At 39.3% G+C, this 13,178-nt stretch overlaps 3 protein-coding genes across 3 annotated transcripts in view; 1 reads left to right on the top strand and 2 right to left on the bottom strand.

Moving 5' to 3' along the window:
* psme3ip1 (proteasome activator subunit 3 interacting protein 1) overlaps positions 1–5,489 on the bottom strand; it is an 11,807-nt gene extending 6,318 nt beyond the window's left edge. Inside the window, exons 1-4 of the mRNA XM_054620031.1 lie at positions 5,387–5,489; positions 3,888–4,019; positions 3,692–3,790; positions 1,615–1,736 (exon numbers count right to left, since the gene is read on the bottom strand). Coding sequence (XP_054476006.1) covers positions 1,615–1,736; positions 3,692–3,790; positions 3,888–4,014 — 348 coding nt within the window. The 5' untranslated portion in view covers positions 4,015–4,019; positions 5,387–5,489. The remainder of the gene's footprint in view (positions 1–1,614; positions 1,737–3,691; positions 3,791–3,887; positions 4,020–5,386) is intronic.
* A 3,396-nt stretch (positions 5,490–8,885) lies between these two features.
* On the bottom strand, positions 8,886–9,365 carry LOC129108495 (histone H3). Its single transcript, XM_054620337.1, has one exon. It carries the CDS (start codon positions 9,347–9,349, stop codon positions 8,939–8,941), a length of 411 nt encoding a protein of 136 aa, XP_054476312.1. The 5' UTR covers positions 9,350–9,365; the 3' UTR covers positions 8,886–8,938.
* A 3,106-nt stretch (positions 9,366–12,471) lies between these two features.
* LOC129108508 (histone H2B 1.2-like) lies at positions 12,472–12,923 on the top strand. The gene has a single exon (XM_054620350.1). The coding sequence runs from the start codon at positions 12,472–12,474 to the stop codon at positions 12,844–12,846; it is 375 nt and encodes a 124-aa protein (XP_054476325.1). The 3' UTR covers positions 12,847–12,923.
* Positions 12,924–13,178: the final 255 nt, after the last annotated feature.

Below are 13,178 nucleotides of genomic sequence, written 5' to 3'. Positions count from 1 at the left end.
ATGTGCTAGAATTTAATTTAGTGTAGTGTAGTATCTAAACTGTGATGTAAGGCACAATACCTATGGATCACAGTATTTCTGTTTATGAATTAGGTGGTCTGTCCTAAGTACATACATATAATATTCTTTTGCTTCTTAAAATTTGAGGTTATGTAATGCAGCGAAATGATGCCGATGGGATTATGCAAACAAAATAGGCTGGTTACTGACCTATAACCCGCTGCCCACATATAAGATTTGTTCAGTGATTGTGCCCACTCATAGCTTTCTCCAGTTGGATAAACTGCCAGCCAATTTGAGCTTAGTAGGCAGCGTTAAGAATGCCCTCATCCTACATAGCTAGCTAGTGAGCTAGAACGATAAGCCGCTTGGACCATATATTTCTCCATATTAGTTTATTGCAGATATATAAATATGTAACCTTACAATTAATAAGAAATATAAGTATAGAAATGCCAAACACATATGAAATGATTTAGAAACAGTGTCACAATTACAGTTCGTCCACCAGAGAGCACTGACGGGTATATTTTTAAAATCGATAAATGTCAGATTTATATATCTTGTTCTAGGAATAATTTGTTTACATTATGTTTATATTATCTTTTTTTTTTACTATCCACCAGCATTGTTTTCAGATTTTTTCAACTACAAATGTGGATATCTCCCTAAAAAAAAACCAGTATCGGTTGGGCTAGCTAGCTAGCTACCTTGCCACAGTCTTGAAATGAGCAATAGAAAAATGACCAAGTGTTGATTAGATTGATGCAGCTGTACACATTGTTTTAAATAGACGTACAGAAATAGTTAGTGGATATTTCTTTGATCAAACCTATTCAACCTGCTCTTAAAAAACGTTAACGCAGACGTCGGCAGGACAGATATGGCAATCACTACTGATTGGTTGGGGCAAAACCAAACAAAATGATCTCCAAACCTAAAAAAAAGATTTTTTGCAAACACAACTGATGCTAGAGGGTTGGGCTAAGTACAACTGGAGCTGAATTTGGGACCATCATTTACTAAATGAACATTATGCTGTATTAAAGAAGACTTGAAACTACAGATTGAGAATATGTTTACAATGTTTACTGAGGTAATAAATCAAGTGAAAAGTAGGGTCCTTTTCTCATAGACATCTATAAAATGGAGTCGCCGCTCCCTGCTGGCCAATAGAAATAATGCAAGGCACTTCAAGATTGGCTTCACTTTTTAGAACTGGATGTTGCTGTCTGGTCCAGCTAGAAAAATAACAAACTTAATCTTTAACCAGTATACTTTAGCATTAGATATAAAATGTGTATTAGGTTTAGGAAAGCTTCACATAAGATTTTAAAGGAGTATAGTTTAAGGCATGCATCTTCTTGAGAAATGAACTCTGACTGTCTCGATCTGGGGGCAGTGTGAGTGTTTAATTTGCAGTTTGAGTTTATACTTGTTTTGATATAATATGGATTGTGCTTAAGACAGAGTGAAGTGTATGGATACTGGTCTCCAATTCTTAATTCATAAACCAAATAAACTAAAAACACAAACTGCTGAGACTGCAAATTCATCTCAGTGCTAGTAATTAAAATGTTTTTTTTATTACCAAACCATGATAAAAAAGGATATTCTGTATTCCAACAGTTCCTGTTTCTCCTCATCTCTGCGTTGCTTCTCCACCAGGCACTGTTGCCGGGAGACCTCGTCCAGGAAGCTGGACTCCTCCTCGTCCAATCCTCTCACCATGTTCCCTGTCACCATGGAAACAAACATGCTCTCAACACAGTGATTGCATTTTTCAGAAAACAAACCATAAGAATGATTTTTAAATCCACACCCAAATGACCTTCATGTGTGAAGAAATCTAATGGGCCTTCATGGTTAAAGACAATACGGTGTGTGTACTTATAACAGATGTAACAGCTTTACTGTAGGTTTCAAACACCGACAGAGTCAGACATTTTTAAAGATACTAAAAACTGTAATTGTGCTACGTGAAAAAAAAGCACTATGAATGCTTTAATTGAATGAGTGTGAGTTCTTTCCAAATTAATCTGTTTAACAAAATCTGTAAAATAATTAAAGGAATATCAGGATTTGGCTTTTCATCTGAGTCGTTACTTAAAGCTACTAACAGGAACTTCAATTTTGTTTTGTTGGTCCCTGGGGACAAAAGTGGTATTGACAGTTTTCACCCCTCGCCCCTGATGTTGTCTCCCTGCACATGCAGGTGAAGCAGAGAACCGAAGCTTTGCTCCTGTCAGAGGAGGAGCTACTGCTGCCAGGAGCAAAGCTCTCCATCTCTCTCAGGAGATCTGATCGCAGGTCAAAGGAGGAAGAGAAGCTAGATCTGGGGGACTGGTTGCTGTCGGAGGCCCTGCTGGAGTCTGAGCTAAAGTAGTTTCTGGTGAACCTGCATGATTTTGCCTGATTTCTCAAAGCATCTGACCCGGGGAGATGACAAGCATCAAGAAAACTATAAAGGAATAGCCAATCTTCTCGCTGATGGTCTCGTTTATTTACAAGGGCCATATAGAGGGATCAGTATTTAAAACATTTGTTATGTATATAGTCTCACGGGTACTAAATGTTCCTCACAGTAACTTTAAAGTACAATTAAGACTACCGTATTTTCCGCACTATAAGGCGCACTTAAAAGCCTTTAATTTTCTCAAAAAACGACAGTGCGCCTTATAATCCGGAGCGCCTTATATATGGATTAATTCTGGTTGTGCTTACTGACCTCGAAGCGGTTTTGTGTGGTACACGGCGCTCTGTCAACATGTTTCAGTACGACTTTGGTAAACTACAGAGCCGCACCGCAGCAGCATTACGGCTACCGTAGTCAGGAGCGTCGCGGAGTAATACATACTATGCTTCACCATCATATTACAGTGTGTGTGTATAAGGACCCCAACATGGCTCCTGTCAAGAGACACGCTTACGACGCGGACTTCAAACTGTTCAGACTGTTTTTTTTACGTGTTACAACTGAACAGGGTTGGGAGTTATTGTGAATACGCTCATTAACGTTTGAACAATGTTGAGAGTTATTGTGAACACGTTTAATAAAGTTTGACTGACTGACGCTTAATGCGCCTTATATATGAAAAAAGATCGAAAATAGACCATTCATTGACAGTGCGCCTTATAATCCAGTGCGCCCTATAGTCCGGAAAATACGGTATATACAAATACTCCATTAGAAGTCCTTCATTCAAAATCCTATTTAAGTAAATGTACCGAAGCATCTGAAGTATGAGAAGTACATGATGACATCATCATGGTAATTTTGCCACATGAAAAAGCTCCCTCTAGATATTTCACTGCTGTTTTTGAAGGCTGATGCTGCTAATTAAGATGATTAAATTAACCTTTATGTAAGGAATTGGTGTTCCTCTTAAATGAGAAAATAGTAATGCATGTTGTGAACCATTTTTATAACCCATCCTTGTATACGCAGTGAAGACCAAGTAGCTACATGTTAAAAATTAAATTTTGTTGTAGTGTTGGATTGGATTATTAAGGATTTAATAGTACTAATTGGTACGGCTGGAAATAAATCCTTAACATAACCCTCGATCTTTTAGGGTAATATGCTACTGGTTATTTATGGTACAAGCCTTAACTCAAAACTAGATGACAAAAGAAGGTAAAAGTCCTAATATAAGATACGACAAAGAAAGACAGAGAGACAAAGACTCACTGAATTTAAATTGCTCGTCATATTCCTCTTGTTTCTTGTCTTTCTGCTCCTGCAATCGCTCGAAGAGGGAACGGGGGTCGTACTTCTCCTCTGGGGCCTCTGAGGAGTAAACAAACAAATATGTAGATATATGCAAAGCTGTATGTATTTAGAAGTTATAATGGGTTTTGGATATGTGTGTAAGTGCTCTTCTTACCCTCTGGGTCGTCAGGTTTCCTGACTTTCTCCCATTCCTCCTGTCTCTTCTTCCTCTTCTCATCAAGCTCAGATTCCGACACAAACTTCCTGCTGAGGTCGACACCTGCTGTCCCTCCCCCTTCCATTACAACTGACCAAAAAGAAAAAAAAGAAAAGACACACCTTACTTAGTGTGTGACTCCCAAAAAACTGTTGCAATGCAAATGTTTTTTTATGCAAGACTGCTCACTGTCCATTTATGTTGGGCCCTTACAGAATACTAGTTGAAGAAGTCATTAGCAGTGGTTTTCAACAGTTCTACTCCATGGATCTGCACACAATATAAGTGGATTTAATTGATCAATTCTTGTTCTATGTAGTCCAGCAAACTAATAAATCCACCTAAGCCATAAATACTCAGTAGTGCAAGTTTTAATCAATCAAAACCACCTGAGACTACATTTAGTGATGCATATGTTGAATAAATGCAGCTAATGAAGTTTAAACATGCATGTGCAATGCCCCTATTGAGAGGGCAATACACACAGAGCATTTGTGCGCATATATATATATATATATATACACACACACAAATGTCATATTAATTTGTCTTTATGCCACAGTCCCCTGCAATGACTGCACCTGTTTATTTATTATATTTTATGTGATTGAAACACAATAGCTCCATTAGAGCACTAAACTTAATCTATAGGCCACCCTTTCTTTATATTTGGGATTTCTTGCCATACTGTCCTCATATTCTTTGGTGTTGGATTTCTGTAAACATGTAACTAAAAATGTTGAACCAATGTGTATGTTTTTTTTTGTTTCATGACAAGGCGGTGACACACTGCTGTTACAACTACATAACGACAAACTTAATGGGATTTTTAAAAATACCGTTATTTCAATGGTTGCCTAAAATGAAGTCAAGCTATAAGGTTAAGGTTTTGGCTCTCCCTTGTGGTCATCTTTAATCATCACAAGTAATTGAGACGATCGCAATTTTTCGTCAACAACGACTGCTCAAGAAAACCACAGGGACAGCACAACCGATTTACAATAAGGTGACGATCGAGTTAAATAAGAGGTATGCTTAATGGACCAGAGCTTTTTGTTTGAGTCGGCGGGGCCCTGTTGATTCACTCACCGTTACCTAAGGCGACCATCACAACGCTAGTCCCTAAAGTTAATCCATTAAAAGGACATACTCAGCTAACGTTACAATTATTTCTAATCAACACAACCACCAATCTGCAATTCAACAGTCAGGCTTGTTGGCCAAGTTTAGATGCTTGAGCAGTAAAGCTGTGGACACGCAGGAGCCTTCTGTGCAGCAGCCCCGCGGCTAGCTTTAGCTTCATTAACATCAGCAAGCTGTTGTCCCCGCTGTCAGTAGCCGAGCATCGTGTCATGTTGTAAAACCGATACCTCCTGCTGCTCAACCGGACATACTGGAGTTTTAGATTATGACTGGTTCATATCATGCAAAATTATTTCTGTGTCAATTAAACTTACCAAGCTCGGCTAACTGATATGATGTTACTGCTCCAAATTAATGACGTTTTGTGTCACAGTGAAAAGACCCCGTCAAGATTTTCGACGAGCGACTTTAGTTCCGACCTGCTTTTCTGCAGCTGAATTCAAACGCAATGGCCTACAAGCAGGGCAACAGTGCCATCGAGTGATGACACCAGAGAATAGCTTTACATGCAGAAACAAGATTCAAAATAGGAAGAATTATAAACGGAAATTAAAAATATATAATTTAACATTATACTGTACAATTTAACATTATGATGTTAAATTTCCTTAAAAAATACAGCAAATTATGAAAGAAATAGAAGAATAGAAAGAAATGGTAAACGTTTTCGCTTTGCATCATTAGCTTTGAAGGTTTTATGAGTTTATGTAGGAATCTGTAGGTCCAGAATAAGTGAGAGACAGTTTCCGCTTGCAATTTATAGAAATAACACACCACATTGCTATCATTTTTGAACTTGCAAAAAGAGATTTTCACCGAATACGAATGAAAAGAAATTTACCCGACCTTATAAGATATCGAAAACACAATTGTTGTTGTTGTGTAGAAGTTGTTCAACTAGGTGCTAGAAAGACATAACTTTGCCAACCAGACAGTCCCCAGAATCAGAAAGAGCTACTCAGAAAGAGCTACTAAATTTTCCAGGAGTTTACACTCACCAGCCACTTTATTAGGCACACCTGTTCAATTGCTTGTTAACACAAATAGCTAATCAACCAATCACATGGCAGCAACTCAATGCATTTAGGCATCTAGACTGGTGAAGACGACTTGCTGAAGTTCACAACGAGCATCAGAATGGGGAAGAAAGGGGATTTAAGTGACTTTGAACGTGGCATGGTTGTTGGTGCCAGAGGGGCTGGTCTGAGTATTTCAAAAACTGCTGATTTACTGGGATTTTCACGCACAACCATCTCTAGGGTTTACAGAGAATGGTCCGAAAAAGAGAAAATATTGAGTGAGCGGCAGTTGTGTGGACGAAAATGCCTTGTTGATGTCAGAGGTCAGAGGAGAATGGGCAGAGTGGTTCGAGATGATAGAAAGGCAACAGTAACTCAAATAACCAATTGTTACAACCAAGGTATGCAGAATACCATCTCTGAACGCACAACACGTCGAACCTTGAAGAAGATGGGGCTACAGCAGCAGAAGACCACACCGGGTGTCACTCCTGTCAGCTAAGTACAGGAAACTGAGACTACAATTCGCACAGGGCCACCAAAATCGGACAATAGAAGATTGGAAAAACATTGCCTGGTCTGATGAGTCTCGATTTCAGCTGCGACATTCAGATGTTAGGGTCAGAATTTGACGTAAACAACATGAAAGCATGGATCCATCCTGCCTTGTATCAACGGTTCAGGCTGGTGGTGGTGGTGTAATGGTGTGGGGGATATTTTCTTGGCACACTTTGGGCCCCTTAGTACCAATTGCGCATCGTTTAAACGCCACGGCCTACCTGAGTATTGTTGCTGACCATGTCCATCCCTTTATGACCGCAGTGTACCCATCTTCTGATTGCTACTTCCAGCAGGATAATGCACCATGTCACAACACTCACATCATCTCAAACTGGTTTCTTGAACATGACAATGAGTTCACTGTACTCCAATGACCTCCACAGTCACCAGCTCTCAATCCAATAGAGCACCTTTGGGATGTGGTGGAACGGGAGATTTGCATCATGGATGTGCAGCCGACAAATCTGCAGCAACTGCGTGATGCTATCATGTCAATTGCACAAAATATCTGAGGAATGTTTCCAACACCTTGTTGAATCTATGCAAGTTTAAATTGATGTGAAGGTATGCTTTTTAATTTTCTTATAGGAAGTTTGTGAGCATATTATCAACATATTTAAATGTTGGACCAAATAAATATAAAGACTGAGCAGTATATTGGTTTACCATGAATTACTCTCACAACAAGATTGTGACAAGACATACATATTTTATGTCCCTTACAAACTTAAGGGCAAAACCTGTGGAGGTCTTTCAACAAAATTCATGTTTTTTTTTTTTTAAAATTAAAGGCTTTTCAGAAGTCTAAAAAGAGAAGAAAGCGGTCTTCTCGAACAAGGTTAGAGAAGTTATTTATTCCCAGAGGGGAAATGCAGGTGTGGCAGCAGCACAAGGAAGGAAACATTGTAGAGATAAATATAGAAATGTACAAAATGAATAATTAAAAGTATACCCAATATATAATGGAAACAGTAAACCATTTATATTCAATAAGGAGCTTGTAAACTAATTAAGATTTGAATTTGTATTATTATTATTTGGGAATCAAGGCAATTATTTTCATAAGTAGCAGATGAAGGATTTAAGGAGACTTTGGGTAAATACTTCTTTCAAAAATGGTGCTAAATACAACATAATAATTGATATAATTCTGCTGTATGGCCAGGGAGACCCATAAATGTAGCCTTTCTTTGTAACATGAATTTGTTTGGCCTTTTCTAATTTAATTGGTGAATCACATTCACAGTTTGATTCACTTGGAAAGACCTTCAAACACGTGTATGCAGATTGCTGCAAAAATCAGAACAGCATCTCTGGGTCAAAACACTTAAATGTTTAATAGTTTTTTGGCTTGATGCTTTACTGATCACCTTCTTACAGCACTTTCTAAGAGATATGATAACAGCTTCCTCAGCTTTGCATTTGATAAATCATCCAGCCAAAGCCTGGCAGATCAGCAAAATGAACTTGACTCAGCTCATTGACTCAGCTTCAGACAGACTCTGAAGGGGTTAGAGGACAGAAGAAGCCACTATTATATCTTATTAAATATTTGTTAATTTTACAAGTAAGAACTTGGCCCCATTCATATTCAACTAATGGATCAATAGTTTCAATTACCTTTCAATATGGAAGAATTGAGCTAGACGGTGTTTTGGCAAATAGGACATGTTATAAATTGAGCTATGAGCAGAAATGGTGAATTAATGCCTACTCCTTGATCAATGGATATTAACAAGTCCGACCAAGTAAAATGATGATGTACATATATTTTACTCCATAGGTCTAATAAATACAATAGAAGACTAAAGCTCTTTAGCAAAGCTATAACTGAGAATATTTGATAAATGCACTCTTTTCAAACTTTGTATATTTTGACTTTAGCTTCCATGTTTACATTTATGTTCTGAACAAGTTTGCCCTCTCCGCTTTGAGACGTTAAAATTGTTTTTTTTTAACATTTAAAAGAGATAGATGAACAAACAACCAGACCTCAAACCTTAAAATTACCTCAAATCATTTAGGCCATACCTCGACCTAAAAGGCTACTTTAGTTGAATTGGGCTACTCTTAACCCTATCCAGTGTTTATCATTTATTCTTTTTTAGAGTTATAAATACAGAATTGTATATAAATAAAAGCAAAGGATTGATTATGTTTTAAGTATCTAAAAAAAACAAAAAACGTATTTACAGAGATTATTGCCCATTTTGAGGAATGAGCTCTTCAGTGTAGAGTGAGTTGGCTCTTAAAAGAGCCGTTGTGGTTTGTGGATCAGCAGACAGTTTAAGCTCGCTCTCCGCGGATGCGACGGGCCAGCTGGATGTCTTTGGGCATGATGGTGACCCTCTTGGCGTGGATGGCGCACAGGTTGGTGTCCTCAAACAGGCCGACCAGGTAAGCCTCGCTGGACTCCTGCAGAGCCATAACAGCGGAGCTCTGGAAGCGCAGGTCGGTCTTGAAATCCTGAGCGATTTCTCTCACCAGACGCTGGAAGGGCAGCTTGCGGATCAGCAGCTCGGTGGATTTCTGGTAGCGACGGATCTCTCTCAGAGCCACGGTACCGGGCCTGTACCGGTGAGGCTTCTTCACGCCGCCGGTGGCCGGGGCGCTCTTACGGGCAGCCTTGGTGGCCAGCTGCTTCCTGGGGGCTTTGCCTCCGGTGGACTTGCGAGCGGTCTGCTTGGTTCTTGCCATGACTTCTTCTTCTTCTTCCTCTGATCGGGAGAAATATGAAGTCAAAGCGGAGACACGCTGCTCTTAAACTGTGGGACCGGCGGAGAAATGGTGACGCAGCTTCAGACCTCCGGCTCCTGATTGGTGAGGGGCTCCTCGTGGAGCTCAGCCCCGCCTGGAGAAGCGACCCCCCGCCCGGTCTCTGCTGATCATTGGCGGAAAAACATTTGAAATTGTCCGCCAAAATCCAGAGCAAGCTCGACAAACTGCCAAACAACGTGACCATCGCTGAGGGCGGCGTGCTGCCCAACATCCAGGCTGTCCAGAGAAAACCGTGAAGGCCGCCAAGTCCAAGTAAACCTGGAGAATCTCTGACTGCTGGACACTGGAACCGAAACAGGCTCTTTCAAGAGCCAACCCCTCATCTGATAAAGAGTTCTGTTTCTTTCTTACATAAGAAGCATAGTAATTACATTGCAATTTTAGCATATGAATACCTTGAAACTGCTACTTGAAGAACTAACAGTATCTGAGAGGGTGAGATATGTGATCCAGATAGGCAACTTGTGACTACCATCAGTTCACTTGACATAGTTGTATGTAGACTTTCTTTTTTATTTTGTTATTTTTTGGGGGTAATATTTGCCTACAGAAATTGCTCCTTAGGTTTCTGTGACACTTCAATAGTAGATACATTTTCTGTAGAAAAACATGTTTAATTCTTAATCTGATTTATTCTTAATCAGTTTAGTTTTAAATCATCAACGTTTTCAGTTTGGACAGGTTAAAAGAGCCACAATGTGAAACATACCAGAAATTAGTCCTGACCCCGAACAACAAATACACTCAGTTGTACTTTTATGAGACATACAGAGAAGTGTTTCTAATATTTTTGTCTACACATCAGTTAAACACAGGACGGTCAACAGCAGCTCATCATACGTTTTGACTTGAAATTTGATTTCCCCTTGAAGGTGCTGGTTCTTAACCTTTTATTAAAACTGTATATTGTTTTTCTTCACATTGATAAAATGCGGCAAACTGACAAAGAAAGTTTTTTGTTTTTCTTAAATTGAATTTCAAGAGTAAAATGGCATAAGCTTGTAAGCATTCAGTCAATACCAATGGTGAACAGTAAATATGTTAATTTACTGAAGTACTGTAGTACTTGTTCAGGAAGGGTACAACATTTGCCAGGAATACACAGTACATACATTCATGAAAAATATTGTGCTTTTTACTCAACTACATTTATTTAAAAACTAGGTGTTCAGATAATAATAATAATCCAAAATGAAATCATTAAATGAATGATGTTTTATAATTGTAGATTAGGACAAATCTTTATTGATTCCAGGCAAAAACTCCAAAGCTAACAAGCAGCTCCAAGTAACAAAGTCAGCTAGTTAAAGTCGCTCCACTTTAACTATGGAAATGGAGGCTAGTGGTAAATTAAGACAAAACACAAATAGTACATTTTAAACACAAATCATTACAGAGAAGTTCAGTTGTTTTTAACTTTGGTTCAACAGTGCTATCTTACACTGAATAGTATAAATATCTTGGCATTACCCTCAACGAGCACATGATATTTAAATAAGCTGTCAATGTTCTAGCTCAGTCAGCGAGAAGAGAACATTGCGGTAATTTAGGATTTCATACTTATACACAACTATATAACTCATGTGTATGTCCTGTGTCTGACTATGTTTCTGGTGTTCGGGGTTTCCGTGAGCACACAAGTTGCAACACTGTGCACCACAAAGCTATTAGATCATTCTTGGGAGTCAAACATCAGTTTTGGCCATTACTGGGGATATGGGTTGGGAACCTCCATACATCCAACATAAATGTAAAATGCTTCGACTTTGGAATAGACTTGTGAAGATGTCTGATCAGAGACTTACAAAAATGACATTTCACTGTCCGCCTGCTGCATCCCTGGGCTAAGGGTTTCAAATCTCTGTTTAATATGACCGACTTGTCTTTCATTTTCCAGAACAGGTTACGTTGTAATATTCAGGAGATTAGGACCAAACTGTTTCCTATGCATAAAGAAAAATGGTCTGTTGACATATGGTGTAAACCAAAGTTACGAACTTATTGTCTCATAAAGAATAACTATAATGCAGAACTTTATGTTAAGTACAACTTAAACAAAAGACAAAGATCCCTATGTGCACAGTTACGCTCAGGAACATAACCACTAGCCCTATAGAGACCGGTAGGTTTCATTCCACTCCAGAGAAGGACAGATCTGTTTGTTGTGTGAGCTCGGGGAAATTGAGAATGAGGTGCATTTTTTGTTTTACTGTCCTGTCTACGAGGACATAAGGGATGTCCCCTTTAGTAAAATGACTTCCATTTATGTTGTATTTTTTGGCTGGATGACTATGAAAAACTTGAGTTGTGTTTCAGGAAAGGAACCTTCTTTGAAGCAGATTTTATTTGCCAGGCCTGGGAGAGAAGACAGAATGTTTTGTTTAAGAATGAGCGGTGAAGCAACCTGTTATTTTGTAATCAAATGTGACTTGATGAGATTTGGGTCCACTGCAGCTGTATTGTTGGTGTCTTGTAAACCCATGAGGGTTGGGCACGTTTTGTGCATGACACGAAAATAAAGATATCTATCTATCTATCTATCTATAACACTGAAGGGATTTTCACAATACTAGGTCAATACATTCTCCTGAATTGGGCTATTCTGCACACTAAGTAGTAAACTTTGGCACTTTAGGTATATTTGGATGCAAATGCTTGAGCAAAATACTTAATGCCGAACAGAGTATTTCTACACTGTGATTTTGCTACTTTTACTTGCATAGACTACAAGATCATAGTTCTTATTTATCCACTGGTCCATCCCGACAACTAACACATAGGAACTAAACTCTTAACCATCTTCCTGTTGTTCGCCTTTACATCCTGTTCATGTCAGTCACTAAATCCCTGCTCACACACATGTTCTCTCAGCTCACAGTTTAGGCTTACAGGGAATGTTACATGTTTTGGCGCATGCTCAGTCCCGCTGAGAAGACAACCAATCGTGTGAGAGCAACAGCACAGTCCTATTTGCATCGAGTTGATATAAATAGACTGTCCATCCCGTGGGGTGCATTATCTGTCTTAGGAAGAAACGAATCATGCCTGACACCACAGTTAAAGCGCCCAAGAAGGGCTCCAAGAAAGCCGTCGCTAAGAGCGTCAGCAAGACTGGCAAGAAGAGGAGAAAGTCCAGGAAGGAGAGCTACGCCATCTACGTGTACAAAGTGATGAAGCAGGTCCACCCTGATACCGGCATCTCCTCCAAGGCCATGGGCATCATGAACTCGTTCGTGAGCGACATCTTTGAGCGCATCGCCGGTGAGGCCTCTCGTCTGGCTCACTACAACAAGCGCTCCACCATCACCTCCAGGGAGATCCAGACCGCTGTCCGCCTGCTGCTGCCCGGTGAGCTGGCGAAGCACGCCGTGTCTGAGGGAACCAAGGCCGTGACCAAGTACACGAGCTCCAAGTAAACCTGATAAACCTGATGTAGACCAACAACACAAAGGCTCTTTTAAGAGCCACACACTTCTTCTGAAGACGTGTTCCTGTTAAGTTCAATATTGTCAGGGTGCGCCAAAAAGTCTGACATTTAATTAAAAAAAAAAAAATCTGCATATTGAAACATAAATACATTCTTTCTTACATATGAATGGATTAATAAAATTGTAAAGTCATTTTAGTTAAACAATAACATTATTCATGACTAATTGCGAATATTATTTCCAAGAATCTACATGATGCTGCTGCACAAGGCTGTCTTTTCACTGTGGCAGTGGAATATACTATGGCCTTTATTAAAGGA

This window comes from Anoplopoma fimbria, chromosome 19 (assembly GCF_027596085.1).
Source record: "Anoplopoma fimbria isolate UVic2021 breed Golden Eagle Sablefish chromosome 19, Afim_UVic_2022, whole genome shotgun sequence".
In the NCBI taxonomy this organism is placed as follows: Eukaryota; Metazoa; Chordata; class Actinopteri; order Perciformes; family Anoplopomatidae; genus Anoplopoma; species Anoplopoma fimbria.
This window is presented reverse-complemented; position numbering and strand designations above follow the sequence as displayed.

Coding starts and splice junctions, on each gene's coding strand:
- LOC129108495 (XM_054620337.1), bottom strand. CDS start 9,349: ATGGCAAGAACCAAGCAGACCGCTCGCAAGTCCACCGGAGGCAAAGCC.
- LOC129108508 (XM_054620350.1), top strand. CDS start 12,472: ATGCCTGACACCACAGTTAAAGCGCCCAAGAAGGGCTCCAAGAAAGCC.